The sequence below is a fragment of the Hermetia illucens genome, chromosome 5 (genome assembly GCF_905115235.1).
Source record: "Hermetia illucens chromosome 5, iHerIll2.2.curated.20191125, whole genome shotgun sequence".
Lineage (NCBI taxonomy): Eukaryota > Metazoa > Arthropoda > Insecta > Diptera > Stratiomyidae > Hermetia > Hermetia illucens.
This window is the reverse complement of record NC_051853.1, coordinates 25408447-25433325: the sequence shown is the minus strand read 5'-3', so window position 1 is coordinate 25433325 and position 24879 is coordinate 25408447. Positions and strand designations below refer to the sequence as shown.

Below are 24879 nucleotides of genomic sequence, written 5' to 3'. Positions count from 1 at the left end.
TGGGATGCGGTCAATTCCATGATCGCATCTATTCAAGATAAATTGCGAAAGGCAGAGGAAAGGAGAAAAGCGCGGTCACGTGTGCTGTGTATAGAAGAAATGGGATTAAGCTAGAGGGAGCTGACTCCGCCCCGTGATGTAATACCTTAGGGTGGTTCCGCGGGGCAGGGAGGGAGTCGGGGGTGGTTTTAGTGGGTAAAAATCACACACGCTGGTGTGCCCAGACCAGTGTCGTTTGAAGATTTCCACGTCCTCAAAAAAAAAGACCACATCTTCATACCTGATTTCGTGATAATTGGTTCAGCCGTTTCCGCGTAAATCGGGTGTGACAGACAGGCAGTTATCGAATCGATTCAAATAAGGTTTTGTTTTACTCAAAACATTAAAATGAAATCTAAACATCTCTTGAACTTTCACAGCAATCAAACCCGGACCCAAAACACTGACGGAAAATTTCAAAGGACGCCATACCCAAGCCTCCAGCAAATTATTCAATATATTTGCTTGTTAATTCCTTCGAAAATCTAGTTGCCTTCTGTCTCCTGCCAGATCAAGTCAAAAGATATGGAAAATCATATAAAAGATACTTCAAATGTCCTTCAACATTAATCTACAGATTCACCATTAAAATAATTTTCATCGAATTTCTTATTGTAAGACGATCATGAGAAAAGTGAATAACAAAAGCCTTCACACTCGACCAGATGCTTTTAGTTTATTAATCTATTCACGAACGCCCTCAATAATTTTATTGAATCTGATTGAATCCATTTCATCATGAAATTGTTCCAATTAAACGGTTTTGTTTTGGGGACTAAAAATTAGTCAGTTACGGAATGGGCTTTGATTGGTATAAGCGTTTTATTTCGGGGAACTTAAACCATAGTTGAGCAGAATGCAAAAATTGCAATCCTTTAATCGCGTATAGAAAGTAAGGAATATCTTTTACGGATCAGTTTTGCGAAACCGATTAGTGCTAATATAATTTCAAGTTAAGCAAGTTGTGATATCTTTGATGGTGAAATGATGCGTCAAGCTAGTAAGTGGAGTCATCAAACTTTTCTTTATGTTAATTAATTATTTTGCAAAGTGGTGTAGTACACGACAGAAGCCAACAATGTGATGGAGTTCCTTGGCCTATTAGTATCTTTATTCAAGCCTTGCCTATAGGGTCTTTCATACTGACTCTAAGGATAATTTACTCCTTCCTTCGCTCCATGTGGGGGGCCAATTGTACACAACGTCTTGCTTCAACTTTATTAGGGTCGAAGCAGAAAATTCTCAATTCTTCGCTTTCAATGTTTTCCGGACCCAATGACGAGAGGGATTACGCGAATCCGGAATTCTTTCAGACCCCATCAGAGGATTCCGCATAATTTTCCTCCTTGCCTGGTTTTTCCTTCTTATGACCGTGCATATATGACGCTCAAACATGTTGATAACTCCCTCAGAAATTTTGCACCCAAGTCCATGTCTCACAGCCGTGCATAAGCATAGATCAAATTAAGATATTTTTTAAGTGAAACTTATTTTTCCAATACACTTTTTTCGATCCTATCGTGGGGAGGAGCGAATGATAAGCCTTATTCGATAAATAAATGCTCGGATGACCGGATCTCAAGCCTTCTTCCTTTCTTTGGTCATATATTTTACTTCAGCCTCATTCCCCCGGGCACGATTTCTTTTGGTTCCGACTCCAAATTCCGAAAGGTTTCCTTATCATTAGGTATGGAACGTACTATCCTGTATATGTCATCCAAGATGGAGTTGACAAAAAAATTGTAGATCGCTCTGCTCTTAATTTGCTGGCATTGGGCTGCCTCCCCCTCTTTTAGAGTTGGCAATATTGAGATTACTTTCATTCATTTCATTTGTGTCTCTTAGGAGAAAATTCGAAGGAGCCTCTATTCGAATTGAATTCAGGGATTCATGAAAATATTTGATCCCCTGAATTTGATGTCCTCTGGGACGCTGACCAATTTTCCCTTCCTTGTCTTTTTAGGGGCTGACTAACGTTTTACAGCCTTACCTCCTTTACCTCAAAACCAACTCTGTTTTGACTATGCAGAACACAGAATACACCCCTTTTGCTGTAATTATTATTGCTTCTGGCCAATTATGCTTCCGTACTTTGTTCCCAGTTTCACCTCGCACTTTTTAGAACAACTACGCATCAACTTGAACTAGAATCTTCAGCCTCCTCAATGTTGAGCAAACTTTTATAAGCAGCTACATCTTTTTAAGGTTTCGTGTAAATAATTTTTTTGAAGCCTCCATTCTTCTATAAGATCATGGATCCTCCTCACATTTTAGCATTTTCTGGACCATATTTTTGGGTACCAACATCTCAACTAGAGTTCTTTCTCTATTTATCTTCTTGGACCGTAGAAAATACATGCTCTGGGTGCCATACAATCCTCATGAACGTTAACTTAAACTTAGTTTTGAGCCTGTCCGTCTGCTTGTCTGTCAAGCTGTACTATAACACGAACTTTGCTCGGGTTGCCTATTAAGTAGAGAGTAGAAAACATAAAGTTAAGGGTGGTTTCTAGTCAGAGTCTCCCAAAAATTGTAATATACTATTATTAACTTAATTTAAGCAGATATCGATTTGAAGAGTGTTTTGAGGTCTGGATACCGTATGCTTCATGATTTTTTTCAGATTTTTCGGTTGGGTAATTTCCGAGAATGGATCCGTTAAAGAAGTCATCACCTTCGACCCCTCGCACTCCCCGCCTTTCTACAGAATGCCAAAACTACTAAAAACTGGCATCGAAAATTACTAATCGAGACCTCTCATTTGATATCCAACATGACTAAATTCGGTCAACAAAATGTACACCCCCGTTTTGCATGTATGAGGAACCCCCCCCCCCCCCTAAATCCCAACATAGAAAGATCTAATTCAGTGCATGTGTGAGCGTTCCCAGTTCCCACCTTTTCACCGAATTTCGTGTCAATCGGTATAGGCGTTTCTGAGAAAAGTGCGTGTGACAGACAGATAGCCATTGAACCGATTTTAATAAGGTTTTGCTTTGCAAACAAAACCTTAAAAAGGATACCAATATACGTAAATTTTTTGCAAATCGCAGTAATGTAGGGTATCTATCAAGCTCTAAATTTCGACTTTGATTATAAAGAGGGAGACTCAAGTATCCATTTTCATAAAATACTGTTTGTAGACTTTCCTAGCGGAGGGTATGCTAGGATCATCCTTGAATGGTAGAATAAAAATATACCTTCCATCTATTTCAAGGCTAACCGTACTTTCATAAACGATCTCGCACTCGTCGGCAGACGACGTATTATCTAAAATCTCTTCCAAGTCGAAGTAACTTTTAAGGGCGATCTAGAATTTTACTAACGTTAAATTTTCTCTTACCCTATTAATGTGCCAGATAAGGCCCAGCCCAGCCTTGTCTACTGAGCAAATAAAGGTTTTGCCCACTTAATTCATCATCATCAACGGCAGAACAATCGGTATCCGGTCTAAACCTGCCTTAATAAGGAACTCCACACATCCCGGTTTTGCGTCGAGGTCACCAATTCGATATCGCTAAAAGCTGGCTGGCTTCCTGACCTACGCCATCGCTCCATCTTAGGCAGGGTCTGCCTCGTCTTCTTTTTCTACCATAGATATTGCCCTTATAGACTTTCCGGGTGGGATCATCCTCATCCTTACGGATTAAGAGACCCGCCCAACGTAACATTTTGAACCGGATTTTATCCACAACTTGACGGTCATGGTATCGCTCAAAAATTTCGACGTTATGTAGGCTACGGAATCGTCCATCCTCATGTAGGGGGCCAAAAATTCTTCGGAGGATTCTTCTCTCGAACGCGCCCAAGAGTTCTCAATTTTTCTTACTAAGAACCTGGGAAACGTCTGCTGAACCAACACCAACATCTCTACTACCAAACCCTATCTCCATCCCTATCTATCGTGGAGGCCGCTAGAAGCTCGTTCTTAACGGAAAGCTGCAGACAGAGAAGGATGAAGGCGAGTCTCCCGCGCCTAAAAACCGGACAAATTGTACCAACTGCTCCTCCATGTTGGAGGTTGGGTAGGGCTGACAACCCTATACGGAAAACAACTTGATACGGAGCCACTTAATTCGGGAATCTATAATCTCGTTAAAGGTTTCAGCACCTATTATAGAATTAGGTCTAGGCTCGATTTGATGTTGTAGGTTGGGTCATGCAAGTTGTCCATTCAGGTTTCAGCTCACTTAGCCTCTCACTGGGAAAAAATATTGTCAGCGCCTCTAAAAAGTTTGCCTCGACTGTAAGTCCAAAATTGAATGCGAAGTTTGGTGTAATTCGAACTTTGACTTCTTCCGGACGATAGTAACATGAACGTCACCAATGCCTGAAATCGAACCCAGGGTATTGCTTTTTTCAAGCCTCAACGAAATAAATGACGCTTAAGATCACGTAGAACCAACATTTTTTTCCGATAGACCTGCCGCCATGACAAGTGCTGTTCCAAGTGGAACAGTGTATAGATAAGGCTTCCCGTGATGGCTGGCAGTATTAGCGGCTAATTCCTTTGGAAAATGGACCAAAGTGTAGAGTTCCTTGCTGCATACGAGACAACGTATCCCGCTCCCGCACTTCGACTTTTTGCTATGGATTAGGCAATTTCAGTATATCTTCTTTATCTTGGCACATTGACATCTTCGCCTTACAGAACGTTTTTAGGGGTCATCACATACGTATAACGCATGACTTCCCTTGCATTGTGAAAAAATTTTTTTAAGAGGCTGAGCTGGCGAAGACGGAGTTGATAAGACCTCACAAAGCTTGTCGGCGGAAGGTATCGTCTAACTACTGGACTCTTCAAAGACTCTTCAAAGAGGCAGGAAATCTCGCTATCCATTTTCCACGTGACGATTCCGACTACCATTGGTCCCCGATGGGATGTCGCATAGCCCTGATCATCTAATTCGGCTAAGCCATTTCACAGTGTATTGTAGACGGTGATGATGTCACTAGCAGACTTGTCACTCATCCTTTTGACGTCAATTACCGCATCCAAGTACTCCCTCACAAATTGACGATTGTCGGCAAGACGTTCTTCAAGTATGAGAAGTGCAGACTCCGTGTTGCTGCTAGATAGCTGTAGGTGCACTACGGTCTCTCTCTGTCACGACTTTAATGAGGCCTATGAACTGACCCCCTTCCTTACTAAGGCTAGTGAAGAAAGGAATATGGATTGTCGATAGTTTCGTCATCTCACAAGGAAAAGTGGATGCCGTACCATCTTCAATGTTTGCAACAACGTGCCTAGTGGACGACAAGAAAACTCTCCTTCTGAAGCCTTTTCTTTGATTTTGGCCTGATCCCTCTCGATTAGGGTTCTTGACGCTACAAATTTTGCCTCCATACCCTCCTGTATACTAAAGTATGGAGCATTCGCCTTTGGCATGTCTAACCGCCTTCGATGACCGAGACCGAAAGTTGGCCATCAATTATTTCAGCTTTTGAAGCCTTCCGAGCAGGTCTATCTTTTTTTATAATCCTTCTCAAAGGTTTCGACATCCTTTGTAATGTCCTGCTGCTCCTTCAATATCCAATCTGCCTTCCTCCTTTGACCTGCTTATAGAAGACTATTAATTCTGTTTAAGTTTTGGCTCTATATACAAAACACAATGGATATTGGACGTAGAGCTCAAGGACGACAATCCAGCTTGACAGATCAATTGGTGAAAACTTCTTGTCTGACCCCGCCGGTACTTGAGAGAATACCTTTTTATAACTAATGGCAAAACCCGCAGGGAAATACCACTCCCAGGGCAGTGGTGAGGCAACGTCTGTTTGTTATTTTCTAATTGGTCCACCATCAAGTAGATAGAAATTTCTCGCAACTCAACAAAAGACTAGTTCAGCTTTTCAGTTTTTGTCCTCGTTATAATTCATGCATATGTCGTGATTTTGAATTTATATAAAGGAGCAAATGCCACCTTGTAACCACTTCAATCGCACTACTCCCAGTTGAGAGGTAAGACAATGTCTGATGAGTTTCCTATTATTATTCAATATTTTGCAAACTTTATGAAGTACAAAATAGCAATAATGTTGACCGTAGTATAATAATAATAATAATAATCGTTGGCACAACAATCCATATTGGATCAGGGCCTTGAAGTGTGTTAGAGCACTTCATTCAAGACCGTAACGGTACACTACAGAACGCTGTAGGAGGCAATGTGGTCAGCATTACGCTCGCCCGAGATTATTACCCTGATTTGACTCAGGTACTCATTCACAGCTGAGTCGACTGGTATCCGACGTCAAATCACGATACAAAACCCACTGTCGCCAGCGAGATTTGAACCGCGACCTTCCGTACGACAGCCTTGTGCTCTAACCACTCAGCTATCCGGACACCGTAGTATAGGTGACGATACTAGAAAGTTTGGTGGAAATCTTACTATGACTAACAAATTGCTAGTAGGTCCAAATTGCCTACATTACTGTTCTTCGCCACGTAGTTATAAGGCAATCCACTCTTCGACCAGCCCGGGGTAGTAAATTTCAATTTGTGGCATAACCCACAAAAGAGTCGCACATTTTCAAATTGTGAACAAAACAGCGAAGGTGAATCTGGTGAAGCTGTTAATATGTTCGTCCATAGTCGATTGACGCCCTGCATGCACCTCGTACTAAACAGCATGAAAGACGTCACGGACGGCTAGAAGAAATAATGTCATTGACAAAACACAACCTTGGTGGACTCCAGTTTGGACTTTATCTGAGATTTCATCTTGGTGCTGCACGTGACTTTTTACATCACTCCTTTCCTATTCTAACCTTTCATACTTAAGCTGATCATAATTATGGATAAGAAACCTACCGTTATAGTCGTTCATCAGAAGGCTTACCACCGTCTAAAAAGCAGGGTAGGTTCTTATCCATTATATCAGAAGTCTCCGTTGGTGCATAGCCCTGCATAATGGCAATGCTCCTTAATCTGGAATACAATCTCACTGTCAAGAGACTGGCTCCCAGGCTATGAGAGCATCCTTTGCGGTAGCCAACAGCAATAAGCTGACACCAAATTGGGTCAGTTACCACTAGGCTTTCTAGAGTACAAAACCAACATGACCCAAAAGGGAATGGCGTACTATCCAGTGTACTACCGCCTTCTTTTTGCTTCGACTCTCCAACTTATATCCCTGGAGCATTTTGGAGGCCCCCAGCCGTTTTCGACAGTCAGAGATTCAAAGCAACATTGAGGTTTCGGTAGCACTTTCACTTTCACTAGAGTTTATCTTTGCCACTCTATGGTCGAAGAGTTTAGGGGAGACATTGGAGTTATTTCTGGGAACATATACATATTATCACTATGATCATCCCACAAATTATAGACTCTAGTTTTTAATATATCAATTCAATTCACTTAATTTTTTTATTACCCCCTTTACCCCACCATAAACAGCCACAATTCAAGTTTAATGACTACTATTTGTCTTCGCCTACAAAATATAAAAAAACTAACTACTAGTATTCAAGAGATAAGTATGAAATGAATTTATGAGGATGCATTTGTTTAAACATCCTATTCTATGGTCTCTCCATCTAATTTTATTGTAGACTTATCTAAACCTGAATACTTAGAAATATTAAATAGTGTTATACCAAACTGTCAATTGCACCTTCGTACGAATTTTTTATTGGCACAATTTAGTCATTAAGTTATGGGGATTTTTCTGAATCATTAGTTTTTATTTTATTTTATTTATAAATGAAATCTAAACAGCTTTCATCTCTGCAAATTAAATCACCCCCCCCCCCCAAATAAATTTATAGGATGCAAAGATTTGCCCATCTTTCCCATAACTAAGACAGTGCTTATTCCGAACTAAGCCCATATTTGAGGCATGGTCCATTGAGAGCCTGTCAGACTTACTGGTCAGTTTGCACATTTCCCCATGACCAAGGACGCGTAGGGTCCTAGTGTCCTAGGGTCATAGGTGCTACACACATGATTATGGTCGCAAGACGAGTCATACATCATTTCCGCACACTTGCGGGATTGTCAACAACCTTTTTGCTGCTTAGCTGGTACTAACCGCAACAATCTTTTAGTCAACACGCTAAGTGTTCACAGCTTCCACCCGACTACAATCATCCCAGAACATTCTCGTTAGTCAATTTTTGAGGATACTTAGAATACCGTCTTTCCCAATTAGACGAAAAATTTTAAAAGTAAATTTTGGAAATTCATCTTTACCAATGGAAAGAAATCGGAGAGCCCGAGAATGACACCTTTAGAAAAAATAGAAAGGCACGTTATTTTCATGTAGGTAGTTTAGCTGAAGTGCATATAAAGTTCGTACCCACAAAAACCCCCTCCGGTCTCCCCAACCCCACAAGGCCACCATTTAAATATTAGGTGGGTTTGACAGCAGGCCCTCATGTTTTTGCCTTCTTCGCCTTTCTTCCTACTAGCCTCCTTCAGCACCTCACCATATATCTTCACAATATGGACGCAACTGCAAGCTACTTCTTCTACGACCTAACCATCTCCGCAACTATACTCTCTGGGATCATGTCCGTCGTCAGTGCCTTATTCGTGTTCCCACTCTCGGCCGCGAATTTCGTGCAGTGTAACACCACATGCTCTACATCGTCTAGTATACCATCGCATCCAAGACAATTAAAAAAATCATGTAATCTAAAGGGGAGCAGATAGTGTCTATGGTCAGCTGTGAGAGAGTGGATGATGTGGTAGTTGGTCACCTCGTGTTCATCCAACTATTCTCTAATGCTAAGAATCAGCTTATTCATCCACCGACACTTTGAGGTCTTGTCCTATCTGTTTTGCTAGCAAACATGAACAATTGTTTTTCGCCACCCCAGCACTGCCTCTTCCGAAGTGGTTCTAAAAGCGACAAGAAAGCTCAGCGCCATCAGACGAACACCCGAACTTATCTGCTTCCACTAGAAGTGTCTCTGCCTACACTTACCTTATAGCAGAATGTATGTCACCTTCTAATTTCAAGCAATCTCCTATGTCAGTCCCCCAACCTTTAACAATATTCTGGTAATAGCCGCGCTGGAACTGCCTGGTTTTTAACGGAAGTCGTCGCCTTCACATATTTGATAGCCGATTAAGAAACAACAATATAGCCAACTTCTACCAAACTTTGTGCTTCTATTGGGTTCTCATTCGTTCCGTACCAAAGAATCCTCTCCAATATAACTCATGACAAACTCTCCAAGTAGCCAAGATACTTATTTCACCGAATGCACCTTTAACTATAACAACAATAATATGACCCTGGATCTCCGTATTGGTGGCTTATTCAATACAGAAGCAGCATTAACTTTTGCTTTTTTTTCACCGAGCGGGGAATATTCCTCCTTTTAGGCACTCCTCAAAGGTAGTGACGAATAGGTCGGGTCTAATCTTTATTGCTTCCATGCCCAGAAGGGCATCGAGAAGTGGCAAATCTTCTATATCCTGGTGGACGGCGAAAACTGCAAAGCTGCTAAACTCCGCCCCTTGACACAGAGTATAGATAGCCAAAAGGAGACTCCGTATTGCGATTAACAGGAGCAAAGCTCGCTTCTGACAGGACCTGGTCGACGAGGTAAGGGGACCCATGGAGACTCGGTCACAAACTGGTAACCCGAAAAATCGAGGCCCCGCGGAAATCCTGTTCACTTAAAGCCGAACAGATGGACCGCTTTGTGCGGGCACTATTCCCGGCGCACTCCGAACTGGATGATTACGGAGAACGGCGAAGGCTGCCCACTTTCCTCTAGGAAAGAGTTGAAAGAGGCAGCCCTCTCCATAAAAAAACAAGAAAGCACCAGGACTCAATGGTATCCCGGCAGAGGTATACAAAATGTTCCGGCTTCGAAGCGTTGTTGCATACATCATATAAATCTGCGGCCTTTTTGTCACAAATTATCCCACATATTTTCCGCAGCTAGCTCTCGCTACTTGGGGATATTACACACTCTTTGAGGTTAGGTTGGCATCAGCAACCAATCTAAAAAGCCACAAGATACAACCATGCAACTGCAGATTTCTTTAAGGTTCCTAACGAATTGTTTACCTAGAGTCTGCCAACTAGATCTACCTAGAGCTGAGCACTTCTAAAAAAGGTACCTAAAGACTTGTCTTCTCCGCAGCTTCAACAATAGGAATTGTAGGGTATGACGAGTACAGTGGCATGGCCCCATGGGGACCGCCGTAATCCTATACGCATTTGCGCATATCTGACCCAAAGCTCTTATAATCGGGTGTTCTTATAGAGGACCAAATACTCCTTGACTTATCCTAGGTGGTAAGCCTTCGCTATCTGAAATCCATAGCTGTGAAGTAGGGCGACCCTTAACCCTTAACAGTCGTTAGCGGAAGCTCCCAGTCCGGGACTGGCAATAGCAGAGCCCGGCTGACCAGTCCGTCGGCCCACTCATTCCTCTGTATGTTCCTATAAGCGAACACCCAGTGGAGAGTAACCTCGAGCGTGTCGTCCAGACTACTCAGCGCATATTGTCTCACTAACCCCGGGCGGCCATTAACTATAAAGCCTTAATGCTTGGAGCTCGGATCATGCCTTACCCATCGACAGGCTTGCAGTATTGACAGTACTTCCGCCTGGAATACCCTGGACAATTTTGAGAGTCCGGACGACTCGCCTATACTGTGTACATTCGAGAAAACCCACGCGCTGGCTACACAGACCATCTTTGACCCGTCGAGGAAGAATATTATATCATAATCTTGCAACACGTCGCCGTTCCTCCACTTCACTCTGACTGAAAAGCCCATAGCAAAATTCCTCGTGAACTTCGGTTTGCGTTTGGCGTTATGAATGAGTTGGGAATGCTCAAAATTCCACAGGAAGTTCGTCTAAGATGTTACCGGTTTCCGGTTTCACGAAGTCTGACTATACTGCAGTCTGACAGCACTGCATGTTACAGCGTATTTAATGCGGAGGTTTAAGGTGAAAAAACGCAGAAGTACACTTAGGGCATCTTCCAGTCGGGACTGGAAAACCCGCCTACTCACGCGCTTCTTTGAATATGCTCGTTTCTCTGTTTTGAAGATGAGGGAACAGAATGACCTTTTCATAGCATTTTTTCTGCCGATCCTTAAAGTCGGATAAGGTCGAGCTACTTTCCTCCTCCATCTTGGTGATCTCATCTATGTCTTTGCAAACTATAGCAATTCCGTATCGGATCGGATCTAGCCATGACATACCCATCATCAGGCCGTAGAGACAAAATTCGGGCCCCAAGTGAAAATTATGCGAAAAGTGGGACCTGGGGTGGAATTTACACGGGTCTGGGGGGAGAATTATGCTATCCTGCCTATTATCCTTTTTTCAGTGAAATTTCTACTAACAGTTTTGGTTTAGGGATTGAGGCGTCCTAAGTCCGCATCCACTTGATGTCGGACCAGACCATATGGAGAGTAATTTGCTCGTACTCTTTAAGGGATTGATTGGGGTCACGTTACTCCCAGAGAAGAGGTTAGGCGGCGTCTTATGAGTTGCTTCTGCCCTGGTACGAAACCATAATCGTTTTCTTCCCTCTTTTAATTTTTGACTGGGGGGACTTGAGACTCCTCAATCCTTAAACAAAAATTGTCTAGCTGGGCCACGCTTGGCTCCGAACTGTGGTTGTATTTACGTCGGATGTAATTCGCACCCTTGTTGTGTTTTGCAAATTAAAAAGGGAGCGTATAACATACGAACCACTCCATGTACAGCTAGATCTGTGGCTGGTCACCTTCGACTCCTCGTTCTCGGAACAACAGATCTCCAGCATCAGGGCGATCCAACATACCCTGGTGCGCTTCGAGCAGATAAACAACAAGCAGGTCTTGCAATGCAAGAACTGCCAACGAGTGGGTCACGCAGCAACAAACTGCCACTTCGCGTACCGCTGCGTGAAGTGTGACATAGTTCATGGTCCGGGCGAGTGCTCAAAAACACCTGAGCAGGCACCAAAGTGTGTGAACTGCGGGGGCAATGACCACCCCGCAAACTATCGAAACTGCCCAATGTTCGTCCCAGTTGTGGCGAGGAGGAATGCTCAAAAACGAACACCGCCCACCCGTCCTATTCCTACTCCTAGGAAAATTGAAAACCCTGCTTTCACGCGGCCATCTTTGTCCTTCGCAGACACCGTGCGGAGCAGAAACCCGTCTACCCCAGCATCCCAACACCCAAAGCCCTCGAACATTTCCAGCCCCGATTTCCTCGAGTTCGGCAGGAAATCGCAGGAATTCCTGCAAATGTTCAACGCGATGATCGGTATTTTAACGTCCAATAATGGATGTTAAGATCATCGAGTTGAACATTAACTCGATCATCGGCCGTGCCCGCAGGTACGAACTCGAGCTATTTCTTGGCGAGCATAAACCCCACATAGTGCTTCTGTGTGAAACCAGGCTGCACTACAGACATATACCCATCTTCCCAAATTTCAACCTGTTCAGAACCGACCGTCCTCAATCCAATCCACTAGGCCGAGACACCTGTGGTGGAACGGCCATCCTTATTTCCGACAAATTCCTTACCAAACAACTGTTCCCGCCGCCCAATAGCTTCAAATCGATTGAGGTTATCCTTATTTCCTTTGAAACCCAATCCTCCCTGGCCTTCGTAGCTGCTGTCTACTGTCCCGACCAATCCTTTGATACCCATGACATCCGGTCGATCCTATCCTACTGTGCCGCTCAACCGAGAACAAACAAGTCCTGGTTCATAATTATAGGGGGAGACCTCAACGCCAGGCACCCGTCATGATTCGATGTACGGTCGAACCGGAACGGCGAAACGCTCCACCGTCTCCTAACCACCTCTAATCCCAATATTAACCTCTCCCACTTCAGCCCTGCCCTCCCTTTATTTAATAAAGGGTACTACCGTTCCTACCTTGACCACTTCCTAATCAGCAGCAACCTCATCATCAAACCCAATCCCAATACCTATCCCTTCCTAGAAACAGCCCCCGGTATCAGTGACCATGATGCCGTGGTCTTAGAGGTTTCACACCCCGACAGAGCCACCAGACCCTCACCCACTTTAGTCCCTGACTTCGAGAAGGCGAACTGGAAACTCATCAACCGCACCCTTAAATCCAGACTTGAACCTCTCCTCCTCCCTACCAACGAAACAGTTTCCAACGACACTATAGATTGGACAGTTCGTCAATACACTGAAGCAATTCAGCAAGTATGTGACGAACTGATACCTTCTCGGCCCCTTAACTACCGCAACCTTATTTCTCTCCCACACGATATCCTCGTGGATATCAAATACAAGCGTACCCTAAGGCGGAGGCTATTTAGGAATAGATACTCTCCGCAATCCTCTCCTCTCCGTAACGAAATCCTTTCCCTTGACAGATCAATCCGCAATAGGATTTTAACACTCTATACCAACCACCTCCACAAACGCCTCTCCAACATCGAGCTGAACCCTGATACCTTCAGGGAAATCAGAAAAACTTGTCCCCGTCTAGGCAAGTCCTCCCAGCAAACCACCATCCTTCCACAGAACATTTCAACTCCCGAAAAAGTGAACATCCTAGCCGACCACTTCCTTCATTGCACATTCCACATTCCACATTCGCGATCAACACTTCGAAAGTGTTGTGAGCGAATCCATAGAAAAACTTCAATCCACACCAACTTTTTACCAACCCAGTCCCAACCTAAACCTATTCACTCAACCCCTTATCCATTCCGATGAACATGATAATGTTTCTCCCATCCACTTTGTCAGCCCAAGTTCAATGGAAGCTGCAATTGCAGCATCCAAGAACAAAAAATCAGTGGGTATCGACAAAATCCCTTCCATAGTTTTAAAAAAGTGCGCCCCCAACATTTCCAACACACTCTCTTCGATCATCAACCACTGTATCCTCAACGCTCACTTCCCCACCGAATGGAAAAATGCTCGCATAGTTCCCGTCCCAAAAAAGAACCTTAATCCACTCAATCCCGATAGCTACAGGCCTATCTCTATCCTTTCTTCCTCCACCAAAATCTTCGAGCGGATTATCGAATCCCTCATAGACGAGCATTGCACTTCCAACAACTCACTACCAGAGTTCCAATTCCCCAACCGAACTGAACACTCGGTTGATATCCTCCTGGGTATCAATCGGAGGACACCCACCATAGCCTGTCTCCTTGACCTAAGGAAAGCTTTCGACTCCATATGGCACGTACAAGCTTTCCGAAATCCTCAATTTCCATCCGCACCTCTGTAAGCTAATACTTAGCTTTTTAGATGGGCGGAAATCCTTAGTGAGCATCCAGCAGCACCTTTCCTCGTCCTATACTTGTCCCGCCGGTATTCCCCAGGGTTCAGTCTTGTCTGCAACCCTTTTCTCCCTGTTCACCGCAGACATCCCCAAACCACCTCCACGCCCGTGTCCCATCCAGATCTTCCAATACGCGGATGACCTAATCATCTATACGGCCACCAAAGACATCTCCCGTGGTGAAGCGCGTCTGAATGCTTATTTGGACGAACTTTACCACTATTTCACCTGTTGGAAACTTTCCCTAAATCCCGACAAGTGTGAGACCATCGTCTTCCATGGAGCATGAGAATGACACCGAAGATGTGGAGTGACACCAGATCATTATCACTCACAATACACAACGAGCCCATTCGCACTGTTAAAGAAGCCGCCTTCCTCGGGGTGACAATGAACTCCCGCCTCTCCCACGTACCTCACATAACGAAGGCACTAGGCCGTGCAACTGGTGCCTTCCGGTCCCTGTATCCTATCCTTAAATACAACATCCCGACTCCAAAAAAGGTTAAGCTGTTTTGCTATAAACAGCTTATCCGCCCACTCCTCATCTTCGGCTTCATTTTCTGGTCCGATTGCTCCCCATCCCAAATGGAGCGACTCCGCCTCAGAGAGCGCAGGATCTTTCGCCACTGCGCCAACATCTTTAAGAACGAGGACCGCTCCAAGTATATTTCTAACCAGATCCTCTATGAATCCTGCCAAACCCCACGCATCGACGCCTTCCTTGCTCGTCTTGCCCTCAACTTCCTGGCCAAGTGCCAAGCCCATCCCAATCCTCTTGTCGCCAATGCCATGCAGATTGACATCGTTGAAGATAACCTTCTCCGGACTCATCTGTTCCCCCAGATCCTTTTAACCCTCCAGTCCCAGAACCGTCTGTTCGATTCCCTAGGTAGAGTAGTCTTCTACACAGGCAATTTCTCCAACTCCCAATTTTTTAAACCTTCCCATCATTAGCACCCCTCCCAACTTTTAATTCCCATCCCTCTGCCGCACGCCACCCATCCTACCCCAGTCCTTTTCCCTCCTAGTCCCATCCCGTTTTTATATATGCTGAACGAGTGGAGGTTTTTTTCCGACTTTTCCTCCAAAATGAAATGTTAATATCTTTTTGTTTTCACATAACCTTTTTAGTAATAAGTTAGTTTAAGCTTCATGTTATACCTTAGATTAATTTTAACTGTTAAGGTAGTCCCTAAGTTATAATATAATATAATATATATTTCTAGATAATAAAAAATTGTTGTTTTGCGAAAATTGTTGTTTTTTGCGAACCACTCCGGTCACGCTCCTCCCAGGACAGAGGTGAGGCAGCGTCTGATCAGTTGCCTCTGCCCCGGTACGAAATCGTAGCCGTCTTCGTCCCTCTTTTAATTTATTCCGAGCCCTCGAGAAATGTCCGGGCTCGTGAGAAAACTTCAGGCCCGAGGAGAATCACCCTTTTCCAATCAACTGTCATAAGACCTGCCCAGCATATTTGAATCTGCACTATTTCAATGTCATTTCTGAAAAGTTAATTTTCAATTATTGCAGAAGCAAACTTTGTGGAGTGAAGATTTAGCTTGGCAGTTCTAGTGCTAGCCACTCACTCCATTTTAATTTAGAGCATGCGTCAGAATATCATACCCTTCCTCTGATACGGTACTCATCTGCGACTTGCCAAACATCCAGAGCCTTAAGATGAATAGGTTTTGCTCTTCCAGTTTTTCTTCCTCACTAAGAAGTAGATCGCCCTCTTTACCGACTTTAGTCTTTTCAGTCTCGATTATTTTGCCATTCATTTGGGCTCTGGGTCAGAATATTACCAAATGTTTCTCCAGCCATCATCCTACCTGATCCTGAGTAATTTATCTTCCTATTTTAGTAATTATTTAGTAATTTATTTATTTAGTAATTTATGTTTCTCCAGCCATCATCCTACCTGATCCTGAGTAATTTATCTTCCTCTTACTCTTTCCATCTATACCCTTACTTTAGTTGCATATGAGCTCTCTGATTTTAGGCAATAGTGATATGTGGGAACTTTTTGGTCACTTCTATGAATTTAGACCTACACTACTACTATTTCTTTAAGATCATATTCTAAATACTGCATCCTGTTAAAACAGCTTTAACTAATCTTCCAGATAACCAAACAAAGAAGACCCTCTACACATTTGACGAAGCCGCTGCGCTATGTGGTACCGGAAAATTTCACACCATCCTTTTCTTCGTTTGTGGACTATGTACCCTAACTCTCATGACAGCAACACTCTCAGTAGGATTTTATATAATGTTTGTGAAATGTGATCTAGACGTTTCTGTATATGAACAAGGACTTCTTGCATCGACAGCCTTCATAGGAATAGTGATAAGTTCACACACTTGGGGATTCCTCTCAGACACATGGGGTCGATTAAAAGTCATCCAGATCTCGATATTTGGAAGCGCCATTTTCGCTTTGGTATCCGCATTTTCGTATACAACGTGGATGTTCATTTTGCTGAGACTTCTGGTGGGTATACTGATATGTGGGACACAGTCGTCAATTTTCAGTTACTTAGGAGAATTCCATAGTACGAACACGAGGTCCCAGGCAGTCACTTATTTGTCATCATTTCTCTCAGCAGCGTTAATGTTTCTTCCTGGTAAGTGTTGGTATCAACAAGTTTGACATTTCTACCGTAGTTCTACCCTATCTCTTATATTTTTCAGCCCTTGCAATTGGAATTCTTCCACTTGAATTCGATTGGATGTTGTATGGAAAACGATTCCCGTCTTGGAGATTTTTAGAAATTGTTTATACAATTCCTGGAATAATCGCATCCGTCGCTTTGCCTTTTTTGCCGGAGAGTCCGAAGTATCTTTTCACGAAGGGTGACCACCAAAAAGCCATAGATGTATTACAATATATTTATCATGTGAACACAAGCAAGTCAAAGGACGAATATCCAGCGAAAGGATTTTGTGACAGTGAGAAAAGTGGAAATTTGAAGGAGATCAACGGTGTTAAGAGTGCACTTCTTCTTGTTTGGAACCAAACCATCCCCATGTTCTACAGATCACGAATCCTTGTAACGCTGAATCTGTTGGTTCATATTTTTCTTTCATACTTCGTGGCACATGGAGTGTTTATGTGGTAAGTTTCGAAGAGGAAGGAAGAAAGAAAGAAGAAATAGTAAATCAGTATCACGAACTAAACTAAATTGGGGGGATATCTCGCAATAGAATATTTCCAGAAGTTCTTTGCTATCCTGGTATCACCCACCGCTCTGTTCAAAACAGAATCCACTTCAACAGTTTCTACTATTCTAAGACTTTGTAACCCTCTTTCTTGTGAATTGAACCTCCTTCTCAACCTGCCTATTGCAAAATTGCCTATCGGGGAGACTCCTATGATGCCAGATAAATGAAGGACTTTTCTTTCAAGGTTCCTTAATTGAAGCCCTATTTTAATGTGTGATATGCAATGAAAGCCTTGTTCTTCGCAACCTGGGTAGTCATTAGTTTTGCAGATAACCTGGCCATAGACATTGTCTCGAAATACATCGAAAGCACTGGACTTTGTAAAACTAGATCAGACCATCAACTCCTAGTTACGAATGAAAAAACTGCACCTAATTTAGGAACAAACGAAACCTATCCTTATGATCAACCACAGGGAAAGCAAAAAAGCATGTCAATACTCGGGCTTGTAACCACGAGATCTTCTCGAAATTGATCAATAACTCACAAGGGTGACGATTGTTGAGAAGCTAGGTATCATGCACCATACTGTACCTGACTCCTGCCTGGTCGGGAATATTGGCCAACGCAGTGAAGCACGCAAATGGTCCCTGTAGATTTCTAGTAATTAACACACACCACATTTGCGATTTTCGTGATCATACCAAATTGACCCGATATGATTATAAACCTCTGAAAACCCCATATCAATGAACGTCTAATCGCGTAGCATCTGCCAAAGGCTATCGCGTTCCAAGCCAAATCTGCGACTCCTGCTATCACATCGACTGTAGCTTGGCTTATCGAAACTCCTATTGCCGTTCTGATGTTTTGATTTGTGCTAAACTGTCAAACTAGTCAAACTTTGGCAACCAATCTCTATTCCGAATAGCGTCCAACTATGGTCAACCCGGATGATAATTTTGGCCTGCATTCCTTAAGCCTTAAGCCAATGGGGGAGAACTACCAGCAGCTTAGCGTTACTATCGTTTCAGTGATATAGCTCTTTCTTATTGCAAATTAATATCAGGCAAGAAACTTTTCATCCCCATACTAAGGTTGGTTCCGTTTAGTTTCTTGGAACCCTTATCATTTCGAACCTTACCTAGCATGTCATATAGATGGCACCAAGGGAATACAACTCGAGTTATGATGCTGCTAGACGTGTTAGTGTCGCATGCTCAAACTAACCATGTGGATGCGCTCCGTACAAATCCAACGGACGACAGTGGTTGAAGCTGGTAGGCTTGTAGTTGGGAACCACCCTCTTCTCCTGCTCACTGATTTTAGCCCCATCGATCCTCATAGGGTACATTACCACCCACGCTCTGACAACAAAACTTACAATTCAAAGAAGTGCCAGAGCAGCAAGCAGCCATGGGCCAACCCCGTCAATTTCACTGCGAAATTGCCTACGCTTCTGGAGTTGCATCTCGCCCCTAGGTGCATTGTTGAAAGGTCAGATAATAAAGAGCATTCGCTCGTGGAATACCAAATTCTTTGGTCATCCAGAGTCTATCCTAATCTAGTGTTTTCTCATCTAGGTAGAGATCCTCGTTCAACCCACATATCAACATGTACATACATATGCTCTGCGCACAAAACTATGGACTGGTTCTGGAGAAACTGTAAGTATTTGGCAGCCTTCACTGGTTGGGCCTGAATGCAGCTCCGCAACTACGTTTCCGAGATCCAGTGTTAGACTTAAATTTCTTGGAGATGATCGGACGATGAAAACAGGCGTCTTAGAAGGACTTTGAAGAGTTCTACAAGGAAGTATAGGAACATGAAGGGGCTGAAGCCCCCACCTAGAAAAGGGGAATTCGTTGAAACCGTGCAGTTAGGCAGCAACGGGTTATTCTCTACTTCCCAGCGATGACCGTGCCCCAGTTAAGACAATGCAACGGATGGAAACTGTTGTCAACTGTTTCAAAAACATCTGCCGCAGCTCTGTGGTGTCGTCTGGAAGAAATAACTCCCGGGACTGACTGGCGGTTCTCAGAAGAGCTAGAAATAGAAACTGCAGTGGAAGGTATGCACCAATCTAGCTACTGGAGCTGAGATAAAGCGGGACTGGTTTGAGCGCCACTGCCGCTATGGATGTACCGCTCCTAAAGCCCTTATGCCACAATACTCGCGTTATGCTCTGCCAAATTCTGGGGGTCACCGCTAATGTCTACAAGGATACTGATACTTTCGGTTCAGAAACCAGAGTATCAAGCGGGATGGAGTGAATTTCCGGTAGGAGAAAAGGTCACGCCGCACAACCCAAAGCGTTTTACACTTTCCTTACACAATACACAATCGTTGTCCCTACCACCCCACTATTTTCACCAGTAGGCCACATCATGATACCCGGCCCTACGCGTGCCTTATGCTTTGGATAAACGTGACTCATTGCTGATTGACGCCAGAGCCACCATAAATTGTTTGGAATCGGATTTTGAACAGATGTACTTAAAGACAGGCGGTGCAAACTGGAGGCATTTCGCATCAATCTCCTGACAGCCGACGGAACTTGGCTCGACAGTAGGCAGAGTTTCGGTTGACATCACATTCTATATTCAGACGGAATCGAAGACCCTCCTCCTTATGCCATCATGAATGCAAAATCGATATCTTGGTATAGATTTTCTGGCCAAAGGACTTATTTAACAAACTTACAGAATCAATTTTAACATTTTTCTTTAGGTTTGATTATGTTCAACCTGGTCATCCCATATTCCATTGAATCGATACAGCCTTTCGAATGCAGTGTTTAGCTCCTTTTAAGTGGTGTCCAAGTGTCTCACTGCTGCAGGCTGCCTCTACATTCCACAATCTGTCTCTTCAAACTGGTACCACCCCGTCCTACAGCTTAGCGATAGTGTATTGCAATTATAATGTGGGCTAGTTCCTTCTAGGTCATTTTTGGTCTCTCCAACAGCGGTTTGTTACCTGCTCAAATTGTGGTTGAAGAGAGAAGCTCCCTCGGTGCATCTGCTCAAGAGTTGCTAGTGCAGTTTGCTGCGGAGACCGAAGCTGATTTAGTGTCCATCAGTGAGCAGTACCGAAAGATGGACCCAGCTTCATGGCACGCTGACATATCAGGTACCGTTGCCATCTGGGCTCGGCACGGCACCCTCCTTAGGGTTATTGTCCAAGGACGGGGGGACAGCTTTGTCCGGATGCCAGACTTTCGGCGCAGGCTTGATGCTCTTCAGGTGGTCGGGGATGACTTAAATGCGAGGGCGTGCCTCACCTGGGCTGCAGATCCACCCCAACGTTCCGACCCCCAGTCTGCGAGAGAAGCATTCCGACCACCAATACATTGCCTTCGAAATGGTTGACACAAACTGTCGCTGTGTGCCACCCCGGCGCTCTTTATTTGTATGGAACGTTGCGAAAGTGAACACCGGGAAATTTGTCGCAACCCTTGGTGCAGGTGGGGCCGCGCTGGTGGGTACTCCTAGAGGTGGTAACGCTGCAGTTGCCACCGTTGTTAATTCAGTTATGGACCTGATAACGACGGCCTACGGAGCTTTGCGTTAGGGAACGGGAGAAATTGCAGAGCTCCGGAAGAGTGTCACAGACTCCGCCGCTTAACACAACGTCTGAACGACCAGGAAGAAGCATTTACCATAATAGCAAAGCACAGACCAGCCAAAAGGAGGTTCCGCGGTGCATACACAGGATCAAAGCTGGCTGCTGACAAGATACGCGCCGCCGGAGACTTATCCCCCGGCATTTCGTGTTAGTGCGGGGAGATACACATTTGATGCTGTCATGCAAGTCGTGGATACCGTTGGAGCGTGGAGCGGAGCACATAGCCTCCGAGCTCGACGGGTGGTGCTCCTCGTAGCGCTTGACATCAGAAACGCCTTTAATTCCGTAAGAGGTGAAGACATTATAGGCACACTAGACAATACTTTCCACGTTCCGAAGTGTCTCTTACGAATATTGAGGGACTATCTGAGCATCCGCTCCCTGTTCTATGAGACGCTAGAGGGGCATAGGGGGGTCACGGAGGAATCCAACCTAGGGCCAAACCTCCGGAATGTTTCCTATGAGTCTGCTTAGGCTTACCATGCCAGGAGAATTGTGTCTGGTCGGTTATGCAGATAACGTCGAGGCGTTTGTTGCTGGACACGCTGTTGAAAAGGCCCAAAGCAGACTTGACATATTGATGCCACAGATAAGGGGATGGATGACTGCTCATGGTTTCAACCTTGCACTAGCGTCTGTGTACCGGACTGCCTCTGAACCGGCCGTGATAGTGATCGCGGGAGTGATCCCCGTTGCCCTTTTGCTAAGAAGCGTCAAACCATGAACAAGCGCAACGGAGAAGAGCCAAGGAGCGTGGTTGCTCGTGAAGAACGGCAACGCATCCTAGATGAGTGGCAACTGTCTTGGCAAAATGAAAATAGAGGCAGATGGACTGTGCGGCTCAGTAGCAACTTAGGTGCCCGACTAAATCGGATGCATGCTGAGACTGACTATTTCCTTACCCAGTTCTCAAGTGGGCATGGAGGTTTTCAGCCTTACCTGTACAAGATTGGGAAGGTTTGAACTCCAGATTGTATGTTTTGTAACGGAATTGTGTACGACCCCCATCACACCTTTTTTTCTTGTGGAAGGTGGGATGGGATTAATCAGCATCTCTATTTAAATACATTGGATCTCTCTCCAGATAACATTGTCGAGGAGATGCGAGAGAGCGCTGACACGTGGAGCGTGTTGCCGATTACCTTCGGGTCCTTTTCTTTGCAAAAAAAGATAGGGCTAGATAGGTGGTGGAACCGGATAGCCGGAGGCTCCCTGAACTGACAGTTCCTTTCCTTCTCCCATTGGTGAAAAGAATTCACTGATTTGAAGGCTCCGCATGGCGGGAGAGTTCGGTGGTATCTCGAAGTAATGTGACAAACGTTTACAGGCTAGCTCTCTCTCTGCAATGGAGAGGTGTTTAGTTGGTAGTCTGACGACGTACCATTGCGGAAGTCCCTCTCCTTTAATTTATTCACTAGACTATAGTAGACTTCCTCTTTCAGGTTTCCGGAAATACTAACCGCCTTGGCGAAACACATAGACACTAATATGACGATTTGCGAAGTGATGAGATACGAGTTGGATGTTGCCGCAAATACAACTGGAGTTTCAAGTGGAAACCTTGGCTGTGCATCTTATGTGGATCTTGTGACGTACCAAGTTATGATAATTATGGGAGCAGTTTATACCATTATAGCCTTCAGTGCAGGATATTTGGTAAAAATCGTTGGGAAGAAATACTTAATGAGTAAGTTTACTGCAGACCATAGATAGATGAGAAAGGACCTTGAATATACAATTCAACTTCCTTCCTTTCTTTGCAGTGTTTTGGTTCCTATTTTCAGGGGTAACAGGAATTGCTTTGATCTGGGGCCAAGGGTTCTACCCCATTGTAACTCTGTTCATTTGCTTTTTAGTAATTGGAGTCTGCGGAGCGCTAGTTACTACAATATCTGTGGATTTCTATCCGACCAGCATAAGTGCAATGGCCATGTGTTTGATCATGATGGTTGGCCGTCTAGGAGTCGTAGCGGGAAGCAACTCGGTTGGAATTATCCTGAACACCAATTGCGAAGCTATATTTTATGGCTTAGGAAGTCTGCCGTGTCTTATTATTATATTATCTTATCTATTACCAAATGGTCCATCAGAGAAGAAGAAAGTAGATAATCCATGAAAGAGAACGGAGGGGTGAATTCGATTCATTTTGTTTTTCAGGCCTTTACTTACGGATTGTGAACTCTGTAATTCTCATCTTTATTTAGGATCTACAAATAAGAATTTTATTTTTGCATCTTGAAAGAAATATACATTTTATATGAAAATTCTATAATTTTTTATTAAAGCATATAATAGAGACTTGAGCATCCTGCGTGGAGTTGCCAAATCTTCCATCAAGCGCCTCCCTTCGAGCGGATAAGGGAACTCTTGGTGGATGCTTTATGGGCATGCACATGCACCCAGCAGAAGATGTATGCATAGACATGCTTATGCGCCGGCCAAGTAGGTAGGAAGTAAACGCACACCCATCAATGAAAATTGGCTATGGGAAGGACACCCAAAAATCAAACCAAATATGGAGGACGAGAAAGGTCATTTTTTTACGGTGCAGGGCTTCAGAAACCCATTACTGACAGTTTTTTGGGAGTGAGCAAGCGGAGTCCCGGCTGCCGATATCCAGCGACCGCAGTACCTCAGTAGTGAAAAACTTGGCTACTTTAGCATCTAATACTACAAGAGATCTTAGTAATGTGGAAATGAGATCTACATCAGATCTTTTTCACAAAAGCTCAAAACTTGGGAGGTCACCACTGAGGGCAACCTGACCCCAAGGCAGTCGATGTTCGTCTACATAGGGACTCGGAAAGAAACATGGAGAGTCCCCGGACTGATATAATTATCGCTGCTGAAAAAGACGATTGTGGAAGGTAGCAAACTGCAACGGCGGGAAGCGCATAAATGAACTCTGTGAGTTCATTAAGAAGGGGCGGAATATCCAGGAAAAATATCAGGGCTCTGACACGTGGTATCAAGTCGTCCTCCACCGCCCTAATGGTGGAGGTGAAAAACGCCCAAACGCCGTGTGGCAAAGTCACGCAGAAGACGCAGATGACGCCTCTCCAACAGAAGGTAGCTGAGAACGTGGGCAAACGGAGGGGCGATGGAATAAGTGAATCCATTGGTGCCCAATAAGTAGCCAAGAAGAAAAAAGCCTCTGCGCCGCAGAAAGGTGAACTGGCGGAAGTTCCGGGTAGTTCTTCGATTTTGACTTCAACTTTGAGAAAAGAGACAATGGACAAAGGTGGACTATAAAAAGCGGCAGAAAAGGAAAAGGAAGATTCGTCCTGAAATAATTATTATTTCCAAGAATCCAAGCCAATATCCTATGGAAAATCAAAGTCGAACCGGAATTGACAGACCTGGACGGCAGTGTGAGTTGCATCAGACGTAAGCAAAAGGGGGACCTGATGCTAAAGTTAAACAAATCGAATGAGAAAACATCTGTGCTGCACTAAAGAAACAATTCAACCTTAACGAAATAGAAGAAAGCTCTATCAAAAGGATGAAGAAGGCAATGCCGGTGGAATCAGGCATTAAACTGATAACCGTGGGCAAGATAAGCATTGTTTGGGTCGCGTACCGCAAGTATCTCTCAAGGGATGCTTCAGAGCACGATAGGTCGGAAATATGCAGGAACTGGGGAAAAGACTCAACCATTGCTCTCGCAAACCATTCGAGAGTCAAATGTGGATGCGGCGGTAATAAGTGAACCTTACCGAAATTACGTTAGTGCTACGAGGGTTAAAGACTCATCGGGAAAGGCAATGGCATTCCCAAGAGCCGGCTTTGTAC

The 24879-nt window shown here is 44.2% G+C and overlaps 1 protein-coding gene across 4 annotated transcripts in view; it reads left to right on the top strand.

Annotated features, from left to right (window-relative positions):
- LOC119658473 (synaptic vesicle glycoprotein 2B-like) overlaps positions 1-23326 on the top strand; it is a 32800-nt gene extending 9474 nt beyond the window's left edge. For 3 of the 4 annotated variants that reach the window (XM_038065904.1, XM_038065907.1, XM_038065906.1), the window contains 4 exons: positions 16425-16925; positions 16993-17416; positions 22530-22774; positions 22851-23326. In XM_038065904.1, coding sequence (XP_037921832.1) covers positions 16425-16925; positions 16993-17416; positions 22530-22774; positions 22851-23203 — 1523 coding nt within the window. In that variant the 3' untranslated portion in view covers positions 23204-23326. Of the gene's footprint in view, positions 1-847; positions 1040-16424; positions 16926-16992; positions 17417-22529; positions 22775-22850 lie in introns of those variants that run through there. The other variant, XM_038065905.1, reaches the window with a different exon arrangement.
- Positions 23327-24879: the final 1553 nt, after the last annotated feature.